General features: G+C 37.4%; 2 protein-coding genes across 4 annotated transcripts; both read right to left on the bottom strand.

The window, feature by feature from the left end:
- Window positions 1-11,783: 11,783 nt before the first annotated feature.
- LOC119691014 (carboxypeptidase B) lies at window positions 11,784-20,238 on the bottom strand. 3 transcript variants are annotated; one of them, XM_038107273.2, is made up of 9 exons: window positions 19,930-20,238; window positions 19,067-19,218; window positions 18,281-18,506; window positions 17,578-17,763; window positions 17,030-17,123; window positions 13,602-13,798; window positions 12,895-12,979; window positions 12,668-12,722; window positions 11,784-12,584 (listed from the first exon to the last, which is right to left on the bottom strand). In XM_038107273.2, exons 3-9 carry the CDS (start codon window positions 18,401-18,403, stop codon window positions 11,876-11,878), a joined length of 1,449 nt encoding a protein of 482 aa, XP_037963201.2. In that variant the 5' UTR covers window positions 18,404-18,506; window positions 19,067-19,218; window positions 19,930-20,238; the 3' UTR covers window positions 11,784-11,875. The 3 variants fall into 3 exon arrangements, with proteins under 3 accessions (XP_037963201.2, XP_037963200.2, XP_037963202.1); XM_038107272.2 differs by having other exon boundaries at window positions 19,082-19,218; window positions 19,930-20,236; XM_038107274.2 differs by lacking the exons at window positions 11,784-12,584; window positions 12,668-12,722; window positions 12,895-12,979; window positions 13,602-13,798 and adding exons at window positions 14,719-15,026; window positions 15,677-15,731; window positions 15,880-15,964; window positions 16,306-16,511 and having other exon boundaries at window positions 19,082-19,218; window positions 19,930-20,219.
- A 250-nt stretch (window positions 20,239-20,488) lies between these two features.
- On the bottom strand, window positions 20,489-24,367 carry LOC105386887 (carboxypeptidase B). Its single transcript, XM_038107196.2, has 8 exons — window positions 24,110-24,367; window positions 23,880-24,016; window positions 23,334-23,754; window positions 23,137-23,221; window positions 22,767-22,966; window positions 22,038-22,125; window positions 21,742-21,796; window positions 20,489-20,824 (listed from the first exon to the last, which is right to left on the bottom strand). The coding sequence occupies exons 1-8, from the start codon at window positions 24,305-24,307 to the stop codon at window positions 20,491-20,493; spliced, it is 1,518 nt and encodes a 505-aa protein (XP_037963124.2). The 5' UTR covers window positions 24,308-24,367; the 3' UTR covers window positions 20,489-20,490.
- Window positions 24,368-24,501: the final 134 nt, after the last annotated feature.

The following is a 24,501-nucleotide window of genomic DNA, read 5'->3' as shown; positions in this document are numbered from 1 at the left end:
CAGTACATTTCTGTAATGAGCATCGTGACGCGGCCTACGGCGTGACGCTGGACGCGACCTACGGCGTAAATAGGAAACCCGGGCCTAATGAAGACTGATTATTCTCAATCAAACACTTAACTCTAGGCCTAAGCCCGAAATAGGCCGCCAGACTCGAGCCAAAAAAGGCTCAAAATTAGCGAATAATGATCGAAGCCACTCATAAATCTTTCATAGCATTCGGTAATTAAGCCCACGAGGAAAAGTCGGGAGAGTAAGCAAGCTGCCGATACTAGTGCTTAGTCAGTTCACTGCGTCACATCACAAACATATGGGTAAAGTAGTTTAGTCTTCTTATAGTTATTTAGGCAACTACCTATAAATTCTGTTAACTATAAATATTATTTTTATTACTAAATAATTTTATAAGTACTAAGAAATTGCAAGTGAACATTAAATCATGATTTAAGGTCATACATAATTCTTCGTAGTGTTTGTGGCAACTGTATAAAACTATAAATCTATAATTAATATTTTAATATTATTTCATTTGTAAATAAATATAATTTTATTTGATACAAATTTATTTTTGGGTATAGGTGATATCACGAGTATTTATTATTATTTCTACTTTGAGACCTATACGCCCTATAATACCCAGAAGTTATTGAATTGAGTTTTTTTTCTACTTTACTTAGACATTGCATTCAATATGAAGTGACCCTACTGCCGCAAATTCACCGCAGCTCACTAACGAACGAAGCCCACAATGACAATTTGTTACGGCAACCAAACCGCGCGAATTTACAAGATTGATCGTCCGAAGGTAATTAGGGATGGATCGGCGGTTAAGCGAACGCTTTGCAGTTCATTTTTAACCCTTGACGTTTTGACAGGTGCGCGAGTGGTGTTTGTTTTGAGTTTAAGCGGCTAGAGTTGGGCTAGAGCTTAGGCCATGTCCGCACCGCGAATATTTCGCCGAGCGAATATTCTTTCGCAATTCTGTAACATATTGAATACTAAAGGACAATCCGCACTTGCGGTTTTTTTTTTATTCGCGATGTGTACAGGCGAACTTTGCGGACAGGGCTTTACGATATACAATACAATACAAAACACTTTATTTGCACCAAGAACAAAAATTACAAAAAAAAACAAAACTAAAAAATAAAACAGTACAAAAAGGCGGCCTTATTGCTTATAGCAATCTCTACCAGACAACCTTTGGATGGAAGAGAGATAAACGGACAAAATGGTGTGTCACATATAAAAACAAAGCAAAAACTGCCCACATTTTGTTTACTGTTAAACCGTTTTAAGTTCAACCTAATGACAACACGTTAGTAATTGCGTGAAACATGCAATAGAGGCGCGTGAAAAGGCGTGCAAATCCAAATGCTGTTCCAAACAGCCTAAAATGCAGTGTATTTTAAAAAATTACTCCTTACTACTTTGTTCTCGGGTCTTGGATGTGCCCGTAAAATGGCAATAGGCCCGCCCCCTATTACATTGGGACTAACATAACACTCTGGCGAAAAGTGGGTGCAGCAATGCACCTCTGCCTACCCCGCAAGGGAGTACATTAGTACAAGGCGTGAGTGCGTGTTTTTTTTTGTGTTTACTCCTTACCTCTAAAGCCATAGGGTCTTAACTGACAGTGTTTAACAGATACGCCAAACGCCTACGAAATCTGTCAAATTTCGTTGCAAACACTTGTTAAACAGTGTTTAAAGTATTTTGTGGTAGCACAGCTAATGTCATAAAGTCTCGATCCTGAAGTTGAAAGTCAAAAGCGCGACTAGTGATGGGCGCGTTAAACAAACGATGTCGCCGCAACCGCTGCGGCACATTTATCACAATTAGAGATGGACACTAGGGATGGGAAGTATGGAGAGAGCTTCTTCAAAGTTCGTTTGATAGTTTGTCGAAAACTATAAAAGTTTACGTTTTCTCACATACTAAGTGGCGCCTCTAATGGAAACTATCATGAAACTTTTCACAGATAATGTATGCAAATGACAGGAGAAAACGTAATTTTTTTTTTCTTTTTATAAATAGCAAAACTGGTACTAGATAATTAATGGTAATTATATAGAAGATGGTAGAGTGTGTGTGTGTATAAGCGATGTTTGGTTTTCGTTGGTAGGCTGAATAAATAAGAATTTTAAGGAGGGGTGAATTAAGAAATCCTATAATTTGTCATGACTGTAAACTTTGTAAATTGTAGCATTTACCGTACGACGTTTGATTGACAGTACCCGTATCACGAAAATTCGAGCTAACGAATAGAATCGAATGCGAGTGCGACTTTTGTCAACTTGACAGCACTTTCGAACTCTTTTTACCTTTCGAATGAGTTTCGAAAAGAATGACCACAGAGTATAATGACACATAATATTATTCTGACAATGGCCTATGGAATGATAGCTGTCAAACTTTCGCAAATCTATACACCACCATTTTGTTGTTGACAGGTTGACAGCACTTTCGAATAGACTATCGAATAGAATGTGCTGCGTTTTTTCCGGATCGCTCTACTGATCCTTCTGCCTGGTAAAACCAAGGGTACAACTAGCTAAATAAGAGTCCAACTTTTAACAATAATAAGACAATCTGAGTCCGCCATTTCCCTCTCTAAAATTCAAACTACTAACTGCCAGTTTCTCTATCCATAACTGGAAGTTACTTTCATAAGATTTTGACAGATTGTTACTATTGATTATGTCAAAATCGTATGAAAGTAACTACCAGTTATGGATAGATAGATATATAGAAACTGGCAGTTACTTACCTACCTACATGAGTACCTATATAAAGACGGCCGAATGGCGTAGTGGTTAGTGACCCTGACTACTGAGCCGATGGTCCCGGGTTCGATTCCCGGCTGGGGCAGATATTTGTTTAAACACAGATATTTGTTCTCGGGTCTTGGATGTGCCCGTTAAATGGCAATAGGCCCGCCCCCTATTACATTGGGACTAACACAACACTCTGGCGAAAAGTGTGTGCAGCAATGCACCTCTGCCTACCCCGCAAGGGAGTACATTAGTACAAGGCGTGAGTGCGTGTGAACTCCACACTTACATACCACTTTGAAGAATCAAGTCTGGGTGCAGGCAATTGTCAGATGTTGCCGCAAAGGAGATATTACCGCAAATATGGATTTATGACTCTAGCAGATTACGAGAGATCTGTATCTTCTTAGATATCTTATCTACAAGCCAGAAGAGCGCAACTAGAGTGAACAACTCGCGCGACTGTATGTACGGTGGCCTGCGCCTGTATACTTTTAAGCCTCGTATTCACTAGGCGACAAATCAGAACGCAGAACCTGTCTAGGCACATGTCGTCTAGGTGTCGCCGCGACGTCGCGCTTTGTTCTGCGACGTCGCACGCGATTATACAGCGACATCTACGTGTCGCAGAACAGGTTCCGTGTTTTGGCTCGCGAGACAGAACTTCTAGCGACATGAGTCTAGCGACCGCTGTTGCAGAGTGTGGACGCGAGCGCGACGTCTAGCTCGCAGCACTAACTGCCACGACTTCCTCGGGCGACATCTCGGTGGAGAGTGCTGGTGTGGACAAGCAAAATGTATGACGACATGTTACCAAAATGTTCTGAGAACACGCACCGTAGATGTTCTGTAACAGTCTCAGAACTTGTGCCCTAGTGAATTCGAGGCTTTAGGCGCAGGCCACCGTACATTAAGTTTCATTGCAGAATAAACCTTACTGCATTGGATTATAGTATCGATGTTCGATTGCATCCATACTGAAAATGTTTCAAGAGTTACTAATTCTAATAATGTGACAAACATGAAATATTTCACAGGTTACTGAACTGGAAATAGAGATAATGGTACTTTATAGATATTAGTAAGTGATAATAATATAACCAACGTTGAAAACTCCCGTCATGATACTTATCTTTTGAACGAAGCCGATTTTCATAAAATATGGCTAAGAACCCTCGGGGAAACATTACCCAAAGTGACAAATAAAAAATCGGTTCAACTGTTTTGGAGCTACGCTGCCACAGACAGATACACAGAAACGTAAAACTTATAACAACTCTTTTTTGTCGGGGGTTAAAAGATATTGCAGATACTTGTCCTGGTACCTGATACTGTACCGTGAAAAGGAGATGCATTAGTATTTTTCGTAAAAAAATTGCGATGTTTCGTGAAGATGATCACTATTGGGGATTTCATACTTCAGTTAAGTTATAATATTAGTATTTGTCACTAGCAGACAAAACGTAACGACGCCATTTCTCAAAAAAACATCCCGACCCCTAAACATGTTTTTTATTCTCAAGAAAGTAAAGACAAAAGTTGAACTCACGTTGGCGCAGCCGTCAAAACACAAAAATAAGGAAAACATCTTGAGAGAATAACCTGCGCATAATTTGATGATACGAATACGAATTCTGTTAGAGATGTGGAAATAAAATTACTTGTCTTGTCACCCGACAAAATATACGGTAATGTTCTTATTAAATGCCTTTCCTTTTCTGCGGACAGGATGCCAATGTTTATCAGAAATAATGCCCATGAACAGCATTTGTCTTTATATCATACAATGTTATCAATGTGATCATAACTTTTAAATTTAGATTCATGTCATAAGACTTCGTCAGAGGATGAGAATATAGGTAGGTGTACCGTATCATTAATAATGAGACAAAGCTACCTAAAATCTAATTAGACACACTCTCTTTCATCCAAAAGTTGTCTGATAGAGTTTGCTATGAGCAATAAAGCCGCCTTTTTGAATAAGTAGTTTAACTTTAAGGTTTTTTGTTGTTATAATTTATTGTCTTTGCGCAAATAAGTAAGCATAATATACTTGAATTTATTTTATGAGTCGGCGCATCACCATCGTCACATCATCGGTAAAACCTTAGTAATTTTTCTAAAAATAACTTCTAAGGGTGAATTGCACCAATACCTATCTTTAAATCTAAATTAAGTGTGTACTCTCGATTTAAGAATCCATATTAATTTGTGCCATTATGTGGATATTTAACTCTAAATCTAGATTTAAGATTTTGGTGCAAGGCGGCCTTAGACATAAAAATCTAGATTGCAGTGCGCAGACATCTCACTCCCGCCGCACATTTCACGGCATACCTCGGGACCGCATCGCTCCTGATTTATCGGGTCACCCAGCCACCAGCCACCGACAGCGGTTGATGTATGACTGAAAAACGTAATACGCGACGACAAAGAGAATTATTCCCCGGTGAAGTCAAGCGTATTATTGTCGTGAAGGTGACAGCAAAGATGGATGCGATAGACGGTAATTTACAGCGTTTACAAACGTGCGCTTTGATATTTTTGTTGCGCTGGTTAATTAAGCGGTCGGGAGCGCTACTATTGCTTGCGATATGCGTTTCGGAGAGCTGCCAATGATGTGGTAAAGCTTCGTATTTGGTAAAACCAGAGTGACCCACCTTGTTCGATTTGGGAGTCAATGTTTTGCTGTCTATTCTATCCATTCTATTCTATTCTCTGTGGGGGTGTAAGTACCTGCACCTGGCTCTCTCGAGTGGAACCTTTGTGCATATCCCCAAGGTCTAAACTGCCTTCCTAAGCTTGGACCATTTCCCACCACGCTGGTCCACTGCGGGTTGGTGGGTTCACATATCTAGATGTGCTTAATCTAGATATGCAGGTTTCCTCACGATGTTTTCCTTCACCGTAAGAGCGATGGTATACATTGTACTTAAATTAAAAGAACTCATTGGTACATGTCAGCGCCGGGATTCGAACCCGCATCTCTTTGCGTGAGAAGCGGGCGCTTACCCGACTGAGCTACCACCGCTCTTTTGCTTTTGCTGTCAGGTTGAAGTTAAAGAAAACGTAGATAGTTTGCTCAGATGTTTGTGTAAATAAATAATGATATTCGCAATCCATATCTGCCGAAGAACCGATAACTGTTGGGGTAGACGAGTTCTCGAGTGGAGACTACGAACAGGCAAACGCAGCGTGGGACGCCCTCTTGCCCGCTGGACTGACGACCTTAGGCGGGTGGCGGGCAGTGGTTGGATGAGGAAGGCCGAGGACCAAGTGATGCTGCGCTCCTTGGGAGAGGCCTATGTCCAACAGTGGATGATTATTGGCTGATGATGATTCGCAACCCAAACCAGTCGTCTATCTATCTAGGAGTGCCTATCTACTGATGCAATCCATCAAACAGTCGCATTAATTTAGCCAACGCTCAGTTCTAATCTACGATTGGTCGACTACAGTGCTCCTGGCAAACGTTCAAGTCTGTTCCTCTAATTGGGAGTTCCTGATACACGGGCCACTGTTATGAGTCATAGGGGCTCCTTTTTAAGAGCTATAATTGATTAAGAGCACTTACCTAATATTTGGGAATGCTTCAAAGAGTGTGGGAACTGGTAACGTTTTAACTGTAATATACTTATTGTCAAGTAGCTTTGTTTGAAAGACATTATGGGGGCAACTCAGAGTATTATTATTTAACAGATATGTATTTTGAAGTCGAATTCGTTTAGTATAATGTACCATAAAGAAAATACGATTAGTGAATGGAAAAATATACCTAAATATCGACGACGCTGGCAACTAGTGATCATAATTTTTGACGATAGCGTATTAGCCTAGTAGTTCAAAATTAAATAGTATATTATGTACTTTGGTCATACTTACAATGCGATTTCTGCAGAAATCTACAAATAAACTTTACAAGATATAAAATTGACAAAAACGCATTCGCAGAGTCGGATAAAGTACAGTTTGGGAACCATCCATAACGTTTAAGTTTGCTAAAAAGGGACTTTTACAAAAGCGTGAGAAAGAGGATACAAAGTATTGTCTCTCGCTCTTTGGTTCAAAGATTTACCCACACAACAAGTTTGTGGCCGACTTAGCCACGTGCCTGCAACACTTGACTTTTCAATACTTTACTTAGGTGCTTCCATAGTGTTGATGATTTATAGACAGACCTTACCAACGGATTTCCGTTTACTTAGGTACTTACATCATTGTTTTATCTGCGCGTGTTGTAAGGTACTTCCTGTTCCGAAAGTGGGTAAATTCTGAGTAATTGGATCACAAAAAAAAATCTGTAAATAAAGGTATACATACTTTTCATTGTTTATATCATCAATCACCGCGGTAATTATTGGAACGGTAGTGTGGCCGTAGTATAAGGGAAACAATTATTTTTTGAAGTTTCTGATACTGATGTGGCCAGGAGCGGTGGTAGCTCAGTTAGGTTAGCGCTGACGTGTACCAATGAGTTTAGTGTAAAACCAACTAGCGCCGCGCCTCCCCAGTTGAAAAAAAAACCTTCCGGTTGAAAGCGCTTTTCTCAATACTGCCTCGCCAATGTACGGCCTCTTCATGCAAATTTAACCGCTCTTAAGTTTTTAGAACCTACCCAATGCCTGCCGTGTCTGTTGCGAAGGCGATCTGTGGTTTAAGACGCAGCAACACTGAGCGCTAGATTTCTAAAGAAAAATGTTAAAGAACGTGCTTAAATTTTTTATTGGAAGCAAAGCATTTTGTATCGCCCGTCGTGTTAGCTTTTGGAAGCTTTGAAATTGTTCAGTTTCGCGATACAGGAAATACAAAATCTTATATATTTTACCAACTTAAGAATATCTAGGTTCTTGTTATGAAATGTAGACTAAGTGCCAATTTCACCATTCTCTGTTAGAGCATAACCAGGGAGTAATGGTTAACTTTCGACACATCTGTCATGAATTTTATATGGAGATGACGTTTAATTTATAAATCAATCCCTGTCGGTTAGATAACCGAGAATGGTGAAATTGGCACTTAGTGCCAATTTCTCCGTAGTTGGTTAGAGCATAACCAGGTATTTGTGGTTGACTTTTGACACATCTGTCAAGAATTTTATATGGAGTTGACGTATAATTAAAAACCAATCCCGGTCGGTTAGATAACCGACTATGGAGAAATTGGCACTAAGGATGGTTTTGGTTTACACCCAGGGCCCCAAGTCTACTAAACGCATTAGAGTAAAATTGGATGTCGATTGTATGTCGACAGCATGTCGACAGCGAAAAATGACACATTTGGCAGTCTTGTATTTTTTAAGACCATAGTGTCAGCTCGATGGAAGTTGGATGGAAGCCACCATGAAGCCACTCATATTACATTGAACAAAACGCTAGTCCACTGACAAGTGCCACACCGATATCGTCTCTCGGGTGACAATTTGCGTAGTCCACTATTTATTAACGTTTCCGTCAATGGCTTCATTATGGTTTATCTGTCAAAAATCACCTTTGTGAGGCCATTGAGCAGATACACCTAAGATACACGTTTTATTCAGATGTTGTCAACATGAATTGGAATATTCATTTCAATTTGCGGTGGGAAATGCTATTATTAGCAGACAGAGTGGATAGAGGTCGTCGGGAGTTGAAGGAACGGCGTCGAAATCGCGCCTTCATGAGGCGGAATGTCGATCCTTTCCTGAGTTTGCCGGACTCGGAGTTTGTGAAGACATTTCGCCTCAGTAAGGATGTGGTGAAGGAGATTGCCACGGATTTAACTACACTGATAGCCAAAGAACGCAGGCTAGATGGTATATCTGTTATGATTAAAGTTTGGAGCCGTCTATAATTTGGCAAAATATAGCTGTACTGGATGGTAGAAGATATAATACTTATACATATATGTTTCATATACTCATTGCATTGCATTCTTTTAGCCATGTTTTATAACCGACTTCGAAAAAAGGAGGAGGTTCTCAATTCGCCTGTATCTTTTTTTTTTTATCCTCAACTAACAGACAAAACCAAAACAAAACCTCAGAAAAAGGAACCCTGTTGGTCAGAGAACAAAACGATAAATTGTTAAAATGTACTCTGTGTTGTTAAAGTTGACATAAGAAATGCAACATATCGACACGACGAGTTTTTTTTTTTGCCTGTGGTCTTAATTATACAGCCAGTTTAATATATGAAAAATATATTTAAACGCCATAACACGTCAATTATTGAATTTAAAAAACATCGAATAAGATAAAACACTAATACTTTTAAATAAATAGTGTGGAAAATCTTCAAATTAAGCCCAAGTCGAACGATCCGTGTATGGTGGCTTTACAAATTTGACAAAACCGGCAACACTGATAATATTCCAAGATGACGTCACGATCACCCAGAAGTCATTCTGTGTCAATAGCATTTATATTTTATCGAGACTGGCCGTGAGACGTAGGGACTACCGTTTTTGGGCCAATGACAATGGAGTTGCAATGGAGTCTCTATTGGATATCTTCATTGATATTTTTTGTAACCAATGGACAACATTTCAAAAAACTAAAGCTGCTATAAATCGAAAACCATTTCGAGATTTAGCTCTAAAGGCCACAAAAAAAATGTTTTTGTATTTTTTGGATGTATCATTTTCGAGAAAATCATAAAATAGTAAAAAAGAGCTGATGACTTCATGCATCAGGTGCGATGCATTTTGATGATCAAAGCCTATAGATTTAAAAACAAAGTAACTGTCACTTTCATTTTTGATTGACGTTGACGTTTTATCGTGACGTTGTTGTTTATTTGGGTCATTTTCATTAATTCTGTTCTGACACTTTCTGACAATTTTTTTTATTTATTATTAAGAGATGACCTCTATATAATATGTCCCAGAGCATGTCACCGCCTACACAGCTGAAAAAATGCTTCTGCTTATTTTTTTACATGATAAGTACCTACTTTCCATCATCAGAAATATCAAGGTCATTTGAAAATGACCCATTTGTTGGTTGGCATGTAAACAAAGTTTAAATGTCACTTGTCAGTGTCATTTATGTTTTTTTTCGAGACTCAAGCAAAAGACAAAAATAAAAATTGAGCCTAATATGTGACGTCACTTCCGGTTTTAAAATAATTAACTTTAAAGTTAAAAATAACATGCAAAAATTTATGTATATACAAAATAAAAAAATACGGGTCCACTAATTTTCTATAAACTTTCCGAATAACTAATAAAAATATAGGGTAAAGAAAATGAAATGTTGTCCATAGCAGACTTGGGGCCCAGGTTGATTGATGAAAGCTGAATGAAAGCTCTGGACTATAAATGACTCTAAACCAGTACTATGTTTATTCTACGTTTAATAATAAGGGGTATAGTTTATTTGCATTTTCGTTTAGACATAACGAACGATGTTTCAGCTTTTATACATAGTATTGGGACTTCATGAAAGTTTACTATTACTAGCGCAGATAAACAAACAATGTACAACTGCCATAACATAAGTAGGAGTAGGACGGAGTATTTATAGACATACTAATAGATCGGGATAGTCTTGTTACGTATGACGTCACTTTAATATCCGTTGAATCTATATTGCGTTGCTCAAAAAATCTTAGATACAAGTCTTTTGTTATACAGGATTTTAAGGGTGGTAAGGCTCACGCCCATTCTGCTTATTATACCCTTTTAGCAACACCCTGTATACATTGCAATTCAGTCAGCAAAAAAGCCTCTAGCCTCGGTGACAAACCCTATTCTGGTGTCTAGATATACCCTGGCCCTGTAGCACAGGGCGCTAATAAGACGTGACAAAAGTTCTCTGTCGCGCTCACTCTTAAGGCGGAGCGATGTTAGTGACGGCGATGCAAAACTCTTGTCACGTCTTAAATGCTCCCTGTACTAGCCCTTCTGCTCTGGTTTATGTCACCGAGATGGATAAAATTAAGTCAATTCATCAAAACTAAAGCCACGTATCCGTTTCTTATCCGGGTAACCTGAAGAAACCCGATGCAATTCGAGTAAGATTTCGTTAGCAGAGCCAACCCGGCAAGTGGACCAGTGTCCCAATTAATTAATCTCCGAAGTGCTTTGGAAGTCAGCCAGAGTCTTGCCTCTGGTTTGTGTACAATTGCAACTTTGTAGAGGTGTGCCTTATTTCAGATACCAAGATATTGCCATTTTACGGGCACATCCAAGACCTGGGAACAAATATCTGTGTTTAAACAAATATCTGCCCCAGCCGGGAATCGAACCCGGGACCTTCGGGTCACTAACCACTGCGCCATTCGGTCGTCATAAATAATATAATTAAGAGACAATTTTATTCTATCTATGTCCTATGACCATAAGCAGGAAGATAGTATTCCTTTTGAATTTGTTGCGGTTAAATTTGTATTTTACAAGAATAACTTAAGTCCAGGTAAAATCGTCATAATAAGGACAGTATATAAGTTACATCTATGTATCTCGTTAATTTTAATAATACTATGTACCTATCTCGTTAATTTTAATAATCACTTGAAGTTAAGCTCAAAATTTAAATATATAGCAGGAATCTTGCCAGACCGAGTGTACTCAAGCTACATTTTTAATGTTTCACACGGAAAAATATATCTTATTTTTTATAAAAGAGCTTTTGTGCTTTTATTAGATAAGATAACGGAGTAAAAAAATATTCCTTATGTAACTTATGTACTCGTATCTACCTGACTTTAGTATGTTTTCTAATTATGTATTATGTACCCTTACGAGTATACTCTAGCAGCAGGCTTGTGAACTTGTGAAGACTGAAATAGTAACTTCAGTTGTAGGTATATACTTACCATGAATATTGTACAGAGGTCTTGATAAACTGGACAGTTCGCAAGATATTAATGTCTTGTGGTCACGTAATATGAAGATTTGTCGTAACGCCCCAACAATTACTCGGATTATTAATCATAATCCCCGCCTTGATAATATCATCGACCAATCCATTAAACGACTAGGAAATTGTGTTTTAATAAAGTGTCTAAAATTATGTGTAAAGAATAAAAGTTGGTTGGACGTTGTATATTTAAATAAATCAAATGGCAAGAAACAAAAAAATCGGAAAATACGGTAAATTCATCACGAAAACTAAAACTAAATTATAAAGTGGTCACGATCATGAAAATGATGGTAAGCATCGCTATGTGAATGGCACTAATATTCCCTGCTGCATTGTCATCATAGTCATGTGTCGTGGTGCGTCGAGCTACGTGAGTAATCATCCTCGGTTGTGAGAATTTTGTATCATAAGCAAGATTTTTAAATGCAGGTCTATCAGCAGCTAAGGAAGGCCTTTCAAAAGGTAAATCTTCATGTAGCTTAGTATTTTTTAATTCATAAACCTCTTTAGATGGAACATCAGCCATTGGTTCCTCATTATTGCTTATTTCATCAAATTTACTATCACCACCACCATGTTTAGGTAGAGTGTTATGCTTTGTAAGATTAATTGCATTGCTAGAAACTGTTTCTATGGTAGAACTACTCAATATCTCAGAATCATCCTTGTTGTTCATTTCGTAAAGGTTCGGGTTTTTGTTCGTTCTCTCCTCATCATTATCATAGTCATTATCATCGTCACTCTTCAAGCTTTTTGCAGCAGAGTCAGGAATATCTGTGCTATTTCTGGATGTATCTTCATCATCATCATCGTCATCATTATCTATTACTCGTCTGTTAACGCTTTTAGCGGATGCTGACATTAAAGAAACGACTCCGGTAAATCCTTCTTGCATAGTTCGAATGATTGAATTTGCTGGGAGAGCAAATCCATAATCTAGTTCCCCAAGATGCAATGACAGGGTAAATCTGAAAAGAAATAGATATAAAGGAAAAGTTACTTGGGAATAACTTTCGATACGATACAAGCACCCACACACATTACAACTTACGGTATTTTTCTTTTTTTCTTGAAATATGAAGTACTCGTACCTCCATTTAGTGAACCTAAAAGAAGTATAATGATAATCCGCATAGGACATTTAAAAAAATCGTAATTTATAAATACAAATTTATATTTTTTTATATGTAGGTATTCAGTTATTTCTTTCGTCACTTTTTAGTATTTTTGTGTGTATAAGAAAATCAATTAAGTATACATAAAAATATATGCACGTACCCAAGGTTTCAAAGGAATTTCCATAGAGATAATGTGAATTGTATTTATTAGCTATACTGTTCACCATTATATCGCAATAAAGTGCCTGGAAATTAAAGAAAAGAAAAACGGTGAAATTCGTAAATAGGGTATCTTGCGTGTAAAGTGCCCATCCAAAGGACAGTTACACAACTCGTCTTTCTAATGGCCCTACTACACGTCCGCGGATGCGTCCAGAGACGTACGCGGATGCATCTGCAGACGAATCTCTGCAAGCGACCACACGTCTGTTGATCGGTCAGTCTGAGTTGAATATCGGCAGACGCTACTCGTAAACATGGACTCTACACGTCCGCGGAGGTCCATAAGAGTGACTTTCACAAATCTCTTGCTGTCTTGCTATGTCACTATACTGTCAAAGCAAGCGAGCAATGTATTTAAATACGTTTAAATGTCTTGTGCATGTCACCCTAAAAAACTTCTTTAAGGGCCACTTGCAGAAACATATTAAATCAAGATTTAGTGTCAAATCTCGATTTAAGAAACGTCAGTCTATATAAAATTTGACACTTGATCGAGATTTAACACTAAATCTAGATTTAATATGTTGGTGAAAGTGGCCCTTGGACTTTTAAAATGAAATTTGAGTTTATTTTACAACTTTATAGAAACTTCTTGGTTCCATGTTTTTTTTCTATTAGAAGATTATTAATAATTAATATACAAACCACGTCATCGTAATTATCCAGATGCTCTTTAACGTGAGAGTATGGAATAATAATAAAGTTCCCGTAAGAGTGAATCGCTATGTAATAGGCAATATTTGTGAGCGATCCAACCAATTTCCGTATGCTAGAGCTTTCAGCTTCGGAGAATTCTTCGGGGCCGGGGTAGAACTCGTCAGTAGTGTGATTCCCGAATCCAGCTGAAAATGGGAAAACATATTGATATCCACAGACATATAGGTACACTTGTTCAAAATTAATAATGCACATGCAGACCTTCACATTCGAATCATTAAATCGTAAGAGCCTTAAAAAAACACTTGCATTTTGCACCTTGTTCAAAAGAAATAGGAGTCAATATCATGTGTCACGTAATCGAAAACAACCGATCTGTCAAAGATTTCTATGCGCATTATCAATTTTGGAGCACTGTACAGTGCCACAAACTTATCTGTTCCGGTGACAGGTCACACAAATGTGTAATATTTCTAAGTTTGCTCGTATTGTTAATTCACTCTTGCGGTGTTAATAAACCAATATAATCTTTTACAATATACAATTCATTAGTAAGTAATGAGGTATGGATCAATTTAGTTCGCTCTCACCGGAACAGATAAGTTTATCACACTGTACCACACTGTACCTACCTAATTATTACTAAAAAAAAAATAGGAAAAAGATTTTATAAATTTTGGCAAAAGTCTTGTGGCAATGTACCTACACTACTAACTGCCTGAATTAACTAAAAAGACACTTTTTAGGCTCGCAACTATGTAGGTACCTTACGGCATAGTACGCAACGGACACATCGCATTCAGTAGGTATTATTGTATAGAAATTCAGCATTGCCGACGCCGTTTCACCATACATTTATGAGAATCTTTTTGGTGCGATACGTTTGATACTGATAGGTGAACGCTAACATTTAATAAGATTTTCCTACTGTTCTTTATATCTGTGCGGCATAACATTGAAATATTTTATCAAAGAATCTAATATTTGAATACTTAATAATTTTGAATATAATTATTATCTAAAGGTAAATCTTAAAGATTAGTAAATAATTACCTCTAATTATCTTGATAACATTCTAATGAAAACTACTCAGGTAAAAAAGTTGTAAGTACTTAAGTAAATTTATTTTAACAAGACCTCAAAGTGTAACAAAAACAAAATTAGCTTTATAAAAGCAAAACTGAACACAAATTACGAAGCAACACAAATACAATGAGAACATTTTTTGTTGCCACAAAACGTGGTGACGATGACACATCGTAGTTTTCTGCTAATCTATAGAAACGTTGCGACTTTGGCCCCAGCAGTTCTTTCAAGCCGTCTATAACTTCGTCGGACGATGGTATTATTTCCGATGGGGGCAAAGCAAATCCGTAGCGACCTTCATCTTGCATTTCGATGTCTAAAACGTACCTAGGATATAAAAAAGTACTTTATAGGTAGTTATGATGGGATAATAACTGGGTTACTGCATACATGAATGTCATTCCTCAAATCCCGAAGAAGATCTGAGCCAATAGAAAGAGCTATGTTCAATATTTCTGTACAGGGTGTTGCAAAAAGGGTATATACTAAGCCGAAACCAACATGTGTAGCATGTTATATCTAAGTCCGAATCTGAAATCAGAATTTCAAAATTCGCGAAAAAAATATATCATTACATAGTATACCCTTTTTGCAACACCCTGTATAAGATCTCATAATATAAGGAATTACTTAAGAGAACTAAGGTAACCGCCGGCTATATATGCTGAACAACCGATGGCCGGTGGGATGAACGAGTAATCCAGTAGAGACCACGAACTGGCAAGCATTGCGTCAGACGCCCGCTGGACCGACGACCTTAGACAGGTAGCCGGTAGTGCTGGACCGACGACCTTAGACAGGTAGCCGGTAGTGCTGGACCGACGACCTTAGACAGGTAGCCGGTAGTGGCTGGATGAGGAAAACCGAGGCAACAGTTTTGTGGCGCATCTTGGGAGAAGCTTAAATCCACTTCTGGATGATTCGGGCTGATGATGACAGATAAAAGGTGTTTTGAGTACAGTAAAATTTCTGCTTACGGTATTCCGTACGCCATTTTCGCCCAGTCTGAACTTAATCCTGAAGCCATGTAACCTGAAAACAAGTACGTATAGGTAATAAGAAATGAAATCCCTGTAAATACTCAAAATATTATACTTAAACAGTCATATGAAAACAAAGAAAACGAAATTGGTATGCGTATGTAATATGTTTTTAAATTTAAACTTTATTGATTGCATACCGAGGGTTGAAAATGAATTCCCACATCGAAACTTCGTGCCTCGTCGTTGTGATATTACGTTTATAGTTTGTTTGCAAACCTTCGACTGAAAATTTAAATGTAAATAAGTATATACATTAAAGCGTTAACGTTACTTCTTACATGTGTGTTACTAAGTTACTATTTGTGGAGAATTTTTATAACTAACTTAAAATACTCGGGGTATTAGAAATAGCCCCCCCTTATCCGAAGGGAGAGAAGTTTGTAAAAATTGACGTTCATCAGTAAATTTTATATTTATATATATTATATATACATTTGACTTAAACTTTGACTTTATTTTAAGCCATATTTTATTAAAATCGGAATAGCCGTTCATAAGTTATGCGACTTTTAGTAAAGAAGGTTGGGGGTTTTTAAACTTAGGTTAGATTAGTAAATCATTACCACTTGATCAAAGTCAGGGTCATGTTTGGTTGTATACCCGTAGGGCAGCACTACAAGTTGACCATAAGAATGGATAGAAATGTAGTAATCCGTGTCGTTTCCCACATTTTTCATAAATTCAGCCATCGCCCAGCTCTCCAGTTCCGAAAATGGTTTAGGACCACAAAATGTGTCGTCAGATGGATCTGATTTGGTTGTGCCCACAGCTATAATAAATAAGGAATATTATGCATCTTCATCAGCTATACTTAAAGTGTTTTTTTATTAAAAAGCAATCGATTATCATATCATAAGCAATTATAATAATAGAACACGCATTACATTACAAGCTCAATGTTATTTACAAGTTTAATGTTATTTACAAGCTGTGTATTAAATAATGAAATGGTAATTACCTGATAATATTAAACTGACAAACAAAAATGCACTTTATTTATAAAAATACGTAATAAAACGTAAATAAAACCACCCAAGTCTACAGGGTGGAAAATTATCGTGATAAAAATGACACATACTGCACACACGTTTAAAAGATTAGTTATTAAAATCGAAGAATTTGTAAATATCGTGTTCGATTATTATGAAAAGCATTAAAAAGCATATCTTGCAGTTATTTTTACGGAGTTTGGTGAAGCATTCCACGTTAATCCAGTACTACTTAATAAGCTACATAATTATTTTGATATTATTAAACCCGTAGAGAAAGTAGGGAAGCAATACTTACTTCCGAAGGCTATGCCAAAATTCCTATTTAAATCTACTCCATATTGCACAACGGTTGTACCGAATGGTCTTCGATTTTTTCTCCATAATCGATCCTAAAACACATTTTTTTATTACACTTACGGGCAATGAAAAGGTTCCACTGAGAAAAACACCAAATGACTCCTAAACGGAAAAAACTAGCTTAATGACATCTTCTGCAACATTGAAGTACATTTAACTGCATCAGGCCCTGTAGCACGGGGCGCTATTAAGACGTGACAAGAGTTCTCCGTCGCGCTCGCTCTTGAGGCTGTGCGATGTGAGTGAGCGCGATGCAAAACTCTTGTCACGTCTTAAATGCGCCCCGTGCTAGCCCTTCAGGATATTACCAATTAAAAACAATAATATTTTTTTATCAAATATTTACTTAAATTTTTGAAAAAATTTGGTTCGTTTGGTGTCTGCATTTTGAGAGTGGAACTTTTTCATTGCCTGTGAGTGTATTAGTTAGAACTTTGCTCGCTCTTTTGTTAAAACATTGAAATAATTATGATGATTTAAATTTACCTTCACATGAGAGAATTCATACCCATCGGGGTTCAGCACTGGAATAAAATACCATTCGTAGTTTGTGGCTATTTCCTTGAACACCTCGTCTTTAGAATTTGTGGAGTTCAACACTTCATTGAGAAGGTACGTGACGAAGGCCGGAGATATCCATTCTCTGCCGTGGATACCACCTTCTATGACAATCTAAAACAATAATAATATATGTACAACAGAAATGTCTCACCACATTTTTAAACTTCGACGAAAAAGAGGAGTGTTACGTGTCTGAGACACGTCAAACTTGTAACACTCCTCTTTTTCGTTGCACGGCTGAGGTTCGATCACAGGATTCGATACTATTTTCGAAACTACACAAAGGGTTACTTTTACCAAACGCTAAACGTATATAAAATAGTATTTAAATCAAATTTTAATTGACAGTATGACAGGCTACTAAATACGTTTAGCGTTTGGTGAAATTCCACCTAACATGAAAAAAACAAATGTCACTACGCAACGTAAACGGAGGTTTCGAATCTTATAATCGCTGCACTGAACCGTTTTTTGATTTGATTTCTTTTGGTGTAATAGGAAGGTACCACCCCGAGTGTTTTTAGACATAATATCAGCTTACCCATTGAAAAGTTATGCTTTTAGTGTTGAATGGCGGTGGTTTTTAACATAGGTTATTTCATTTCATTAGGTAGGTATGAGTAAATACCTTGGATCCACGTCGCGCTCCTTCCAAAACAACTCTAGCTGCTTTGATCTGCCGTCCTTCGTATGTCGTACCAATGTTGAAGACTGTGACCTCTCGGGGAAACTCTTGTGTCAAATCATCCATCCATGCGTAAATATCATCGAGACGCGCGTAGCTCTTCCAATTGAAAGTTTTCAAGTCTTTTGGGATGTATGGAGCATACGGCTGGATTTGCTCGTCGAAATCTCTGTTGGACACAGTTATACTTTTTAAAGGCCACAAAAGCAATTTAAATTTGAATTTTAATTCAGGGCTAGGTAACTAAAAATTCGAGAGCAATGAAAAAGCTCCATTCACAAAATGCCGACACCAAATGGCTCCGATGTTCCAATTTTTTTTAACTTAAAATTTAATTGGTAATATTCTGATGCGGCGAATATTGCAAACGCGATTTTGTTTCGTTTAGGAATAATTTGGTGCTATTTCACAGGAACTTTTTCATTTCATCATCAAAGGTTATTTTAACACAATATACTATTTGACGGTCGAATGGTGTAGTGGTTAGTGGCCCTGACTGCTATGCCGAAGGTCCCGGGTTCGATTCCCGGCTGGGGCAGATATTTGTTTAAAGACAGATATTTGTACTCGGGTCTTGGGTGTTGATATTTATATTTAGTATCTATCTATCTATGTAGGTATTTGTGTAGATATATCAGCTGTCCGACACCCATAACACAGGTTCTGCCTAGCTTGGGGTCGGATGGCCGTGTGTAAGATGTCCCCACATATTTATTTACATATATTTACATATTATTTATTTACTTCTGTACATCCGGCATGATCGTTGCTAGAAATATCTTCTGCTTGTCCACTTCCATGAGAAACATCATTTTGTCATTAGGACTTATAATAAAGTCTATCGGGCTGTACAGGTTTCCCGGACCTCGCCAAAAAACAACCTGTGAAACCAGGAATATAGTAAACTAGCTGTTCCCGCGAGCTTCGCTTCGCCTTTAAAAGTTTTCCCGTGGGAATTCCGGGATAAAAAGTAGCCCATCAGGCTCTAGACCATTTATGTATACCAAATTTCATTCAAATCCGTTCAGTAGTTTTGGCGGAGTAACAGACAGACAGACACAGTTACTTTCGCATTTGTAATATTAGTTAGGATTGGTTAGGATATATAAATTTATCACATTCGACCTACTGGTTCTGCAGTTTTAAACGGATGAAAGTATCAAAAGTCCCAAGTTCGAGCTTGGGTAGGGGTAGACATTTCTATTCTATTCTATTCTGTGGGGGTGTCAGTACCTGCACCTGGCTCTCTTGAATGGAACCTTTGTGCATATCCCCAAGGTCTAAACTGCCTTTCTAAGCTTGGACCATATCCCACCACGCTGGTCCACTGCGGGTTGGTGGGTTCACATAATCTAGATGTGCTAAATCTAGATATGCAGGTATCCTCACGATGTTTTCCTTCACCGTATACACTGTACTTAAATTCAAAGAACTTATTGATACATGTCAGCGCCGGGATTCGAACTCGCACCTTTTGAGATTGAACCACCACCGCTCTATACACACACCACGGGGTAGACATTTATTTATGGCTGGTCTCTTGGTTGGGATGTGCTCAATATTCAGGGTGCATATTTAATTACTGTACTTACCTCATAAAATTTGTTCAATTCACGAAAAAAGTTTAAATGCGTTTCAACGATGGGAATGGCTCTGTACAGAGTAAAGTTTCTGTATCTCCGTCCATCACAGAGAGGTATGAATAAGATAAATATAACGTAGCAAATATGGATAAATTTGCATTGGTTCATTTTGTTCATCCAAACATTAATAAATAGAATTATAAAGATTTTTGGTAAAACTATAGGAAACCTTGCATTCTTCTTTGTTTTTTTGACTGATTGCGTTTTATTTATAATTCTTGTTTTGTATGGCACTTGAAAAATGCGCCATAGAACAGTGTTAATGAAATAATCTATGCATAGAAGAATAATTTTCGGCTGTCATTATTCTGAGCACATAATTAAATAATAATGGCTCGGACACTAGTATGATCAGAAGTAGGTACTGTACTATGATCAGAACTCATACTCAAATAAAATCGAGCTAAAACAGAGGTATCTGGTTGCATCCATCCATTAGGGAAGGGCTATCTGCCCAACACTAATTATGATTTCAAAGCATGAAACTACAAAAATAAAAGAAATAATATTTCAAACCAAAAATAATTTAATCAAACAAATACTCATCCCCAAGTATACAGATACACAATTATTAGACGCATCACTCTCGCGTACAACGATGGTCCTACGCGGCGGCCCTTGGACGTATTCCGTCTCAACCACTTCCGGAATTTGATCAGGCTCCAAGTCTGGTCCAGTAATACGCCTGAAATCTCTCTGAGGAACCGTAGTCCGTGGTACAGGGCCAAAGGTCATGATGGTTAGCAACCCTTTCAGGGTCTCTCTGCATGTAGACTCAATTTGATCAGCGGGTAGGGCGAAGCCGTAAGTGCCATCATCTCTTAGCTCAAATGTGAAAACGTATCTGAAATAAAAATAAAGCATTAGGTATATACAGGAAGATTGAAATTCTTATTTCAGTTTCGGGCTTATATTTAACATGCTGCACATGCTAGTTTCGGCTTGGTATACCCTTTTTGCAACACCCTGTATAATTTATTGTTATGGGAAATTAGTGTGGGCTGTACTGTACGAAAGAAATTACGTATCATACGTTTGGCGCAAATTAGGCAGACATCGACTGACATGATCGCACATGGTGACTAGTCTAGGTCTAGCCTAGATCTAGTGTTTGTCACCGATATGCTGTATACAATGTGTTGTTTTTTGAACCCGACAAACTTTAAGGGTGTATTCTACGAGTGATTTCATCGAGAAAACACCCCCATATCTGGTCAAATTTCAATATTCTAGAAATGGCGGCCATTTTAAAGTTTTAGATCCTTAGTTTTCATAAACAATCATATCTCGAGATTCAAACGGCTTACGGACATGAAATGAAATGCTTTTATCCGGAAAAAGTCATCTCTATCGAATAAAAATATGCAAAACTGCTAAAAAGTTACATAAAATAAGTCACAAGCACCTAAGCTAGTTTTTTTGATACAAAAAACAGCAAATATTTTCATTTACTTGAATTACTTTGAAAATCGCCCCCTTTGATGGTATTTTTATGGATATTTTTATTGGATAGAGATGACTTTTCCGGATGAAAGCATTTTATTTCATGTCCGTAAGGCGTCTAAATCTCGAGATATGATTTTCTATGAAGAAGAAGCAAAAATTTTAGTATCTTAACTTTAAAATGGCCGCCATTTCTAGAATATTGAGATTTGACCGCACATAAATATATGGGGTTTTTTTCTCGATGAAATTACTCGTAGAATCCCCCCTTAAAGTTTGTCGGGTTCGAAAAACAACATGTTGTATATTGTAACTTACTCAGTATTGAATTTAGTTTTGACCCACGTAGTACTTGTGCCAGATGCCAAGGCACCTGAAAATATGAAATATTCACATATTTATTAGTTTATTTGGCTTCTTGTAAAAGGACAATCATAGGTCTAAGTTCTAGAGACTGTATCGCTCTCAATAAGAAAGACATGAAATTGAGTTTTCAAGTTATTCTTCCCTTCTTCAGCTTATAGCAGTCCACCGATTGACGTAGGCCTCACCCAAAGCACGCCACTGGATGCGCTTTTTCAAGTTATTACAATAGTATTTCAAATATTAGTTACCATTATGAAGATCAGCGTAAGTTCCTACTTCAAAAACGCATCCGTGCTCGGAGCAGATATCGTCAGCAGCATGAAGAGCATATTTTTTCTGAAAATATATTGTCTTTTAATAGTTATCCATAATGTGTATGTTATAAATATTATGATCCTGTACTATTCTCCTTACGAGGAAGTGAATAAATAAATAAATAATAATAAATAAATATGTGGGGACAAAACACACACGGCCATCCGACCCCTAGGCAAAGCCTGTGTTATGGGTATCGGACAGTTGATATATCTACACAAATACATAGATAGATAGGTAATATTAAATATAAATATCAACACCCAAGACCCGAGTGCATATATCTGTGGTGTGATAATATTATTAATCTCATCTATCTTTTACATGACCATCAGGACCGCACTATTCATGGGATACACAATGTCATTCGATAAACATGCACAATGGTATTATATTATTCACATTTTGGTATTATATTATTAGCATTTGGTTAAAAAGTATGAAATACGGTCGCCTGCGCCTAAAAGTATACAGGCGGAGTTTTTTTAAATAGCGATCCCTGATGATGAAGGGACCAGCTACATCTGTTATAAATCCGGGGACGTGTTGTGTGTGATGTGTGTAGCAGTGGTGTTTATGTGGATGTGCTTGAGAAGCATGTGAGCTTGAGATCGCTATTTTAAAAACTCCGCCTGCATACCTTTAGGCGCAGGCGACCGTACCATAGCATCGTAGTTTCCCACGTGTTCTTGGTTATTGTCGTAAGGTATAATTATCTTTTCTCCGTACGAATGGAAAGCGAAGTAAAATTTCAAATTTCTCGTTTCATTTATAAACTTGGCCAGAGCCATAGATTCTTTTTCAGAGAAAGGTTCTGGACCACAATAGTTGTCATCCATTTCTTCCTTACTTGCATCGTACTCTGAAACAATAAGCAATATGCCTGTGAAGATCTGCAGCTGTGGAGGTTAGTGTAACGGATCTATTTCTCCTATAATAGGGGTTGTGCTCTTACCATGAAGGAAAAAATCTGAAGTCACTTCACTACATGAGTATGTTTGTACTACCTATATTATAAGTTTCAAAACTTACTTCCGAAACTGACGTCGAAATTTTTGTTCAAATTGATTCCCTGTCCACGGCCGTAGTTTCTTCTGTTCTTTTTCCACAAACGATCCTGAAACAACAAAGTAAAACTTTTTTTTTTCTTTAACCCTGATCCGTTTGGACTACGACTTACAGGGCCACCCTGTGTAATAATAATAAAGCATACATTTGACATTTCTCACCTTTGTAAACGAGTAGTGATATCCATCTGGATTAGCAACCGGTATCAAATACCAACGATAATTATCTGCTATTTCAAACAATCTCTCATTACCTTCAGCCTTCAAATCATCAGAGTACACCAAATTGAAAATCAGATACGTAACAAATGCCACCGAGATCCACTCATGGCCATGTATACCTCCTTCCACAATGGCTGTTGGTACACCCCCTGACTTTCTTTTATTGTACTCCAAAGCTAAGATATGGCGGCCTTCAGTGCTTTCACCAATGCTGGTCAGATCTAGTATGTTGGGGAATGCTGCAGCCAAGTCTGTCAACCAATGGTAGATGTCTTCCAAATCGTGATAGGTGTCCCAAGTAAAAGTGGCTAGCCGATACCGAATGTACTTCTTACGGTATGAAGCCTGGTAGTCGAAAGCTCTGCAAATAATGTTGAACATCTAAAGTACATATTTATATGTTATCTGTACATTATATTAAAGATTAGTGCAAGTAAATTCAAGAGATCCTCCTAAACACGAATATTAATATAAGAGTAGTGTTACTTCTGCACATCCTCTATAATGGTGGTGACAAAAACTCCTTCTTTTGCTGCGTCTTGTAAAAACATAAGTTTATCATTTTGACTGACTTGGAACTCCACTGGACAGAATAGGCTCTTCGGTGGTCTCCAAAATCTAACCTAAAATATATTTATGCAATATTATAAGGTAGTAGTCGTGTGATGAAGATTGAGAAGATTTTAGTAAATAACCGTATGCCCTGATAGATTTACCTCATAAAATTCTGGTAGATTGATGAAAAACTTCAAATGAGCCATGGTAACTGGTACACCACGGAACAGGGTGTGATTAAAGTACAAATGATACTTTTTATGTTGTTTTTTTTTAGTACATTGCACCAATTGGGTAAAAAGAAGTAGAGACACTAATAATAAAATATAATTTACAAAAAACAAGCGTGAAAAATACATTTTTGGAGTAAAATAAATGTAAAATGGGTAAAATTAATCAAAGAAATAAACATGAAATAAACAGAGGAAACACAGATGCATAAAGTAAATAAAACTCAATAAAACTGCACAGGTAAGGCAAAGTTAACCTCAAAATAATGACCGCATTTTAATAATAATAATAATAAAATATACTCTGGCGAAAAGTGGGTGCA

This window comes from Plutella xylostella, chromosome 25 (assembly GCF_932276165.1).
Source record: "Plutella xylostella chromosome 25, ilPluXylo3.1, whole genome shotgun sequence".
NCBI lineage: Eukaryota > Metazoa > Arthropoda > Insecta > Lepidoptera > Plutellidae > Plutella > Plutella xylostella.
The sequence above is the reverse complement of the archived record's forward strand: the minus strand, read 5'-3'. Positions and strand labels throughout refer to the sequence as shown.

Bases quoted from the DNA above. Each gene is read 5' to 3' on its own strand.
- LOC119691014 (XM_038107272.2), bottom strand. From the start codon at position 20,097: ATGAACAAAATGAACCAATGCAAATTTATCCATATTTGCTACGTTATA. The intron at 17,124-17,577 runs GTAAATTTAAAT...AATGTGTTTTAG, and splicing joins ATGAATTCTCTCATGTGAAG to GATCGATTATGGAGAAAAAA. The intron at 12,980-13,601 runs GTTTGTATATTA...TTTAATTTCCAG, and splicing joins TGGATAATTACGATGACGTG to GCACTTTATTGCGATATAAT.
- LOC105386887 (XM_038107196.2), bottom strand. From the start codon at position 24,307: ATGTATTTTTCACGCTTGTTTTTTGTAAATTATATTTTATTATTAGTG. The intron at 23,755-23,879 runs GTAACACTACTC...CATTATTTGCAG, and splicing joins ATTATAGAGGATGTGCAGAA to AGCTTTCGACTACCAGGCTT. The intron at 22,126-22,766 runs GTACGGTCGCCT...ATATATTTTCAG, and splicing joins TGGGAAACTACGATGCTATG to AAAAAATATGCTCTTCATGC.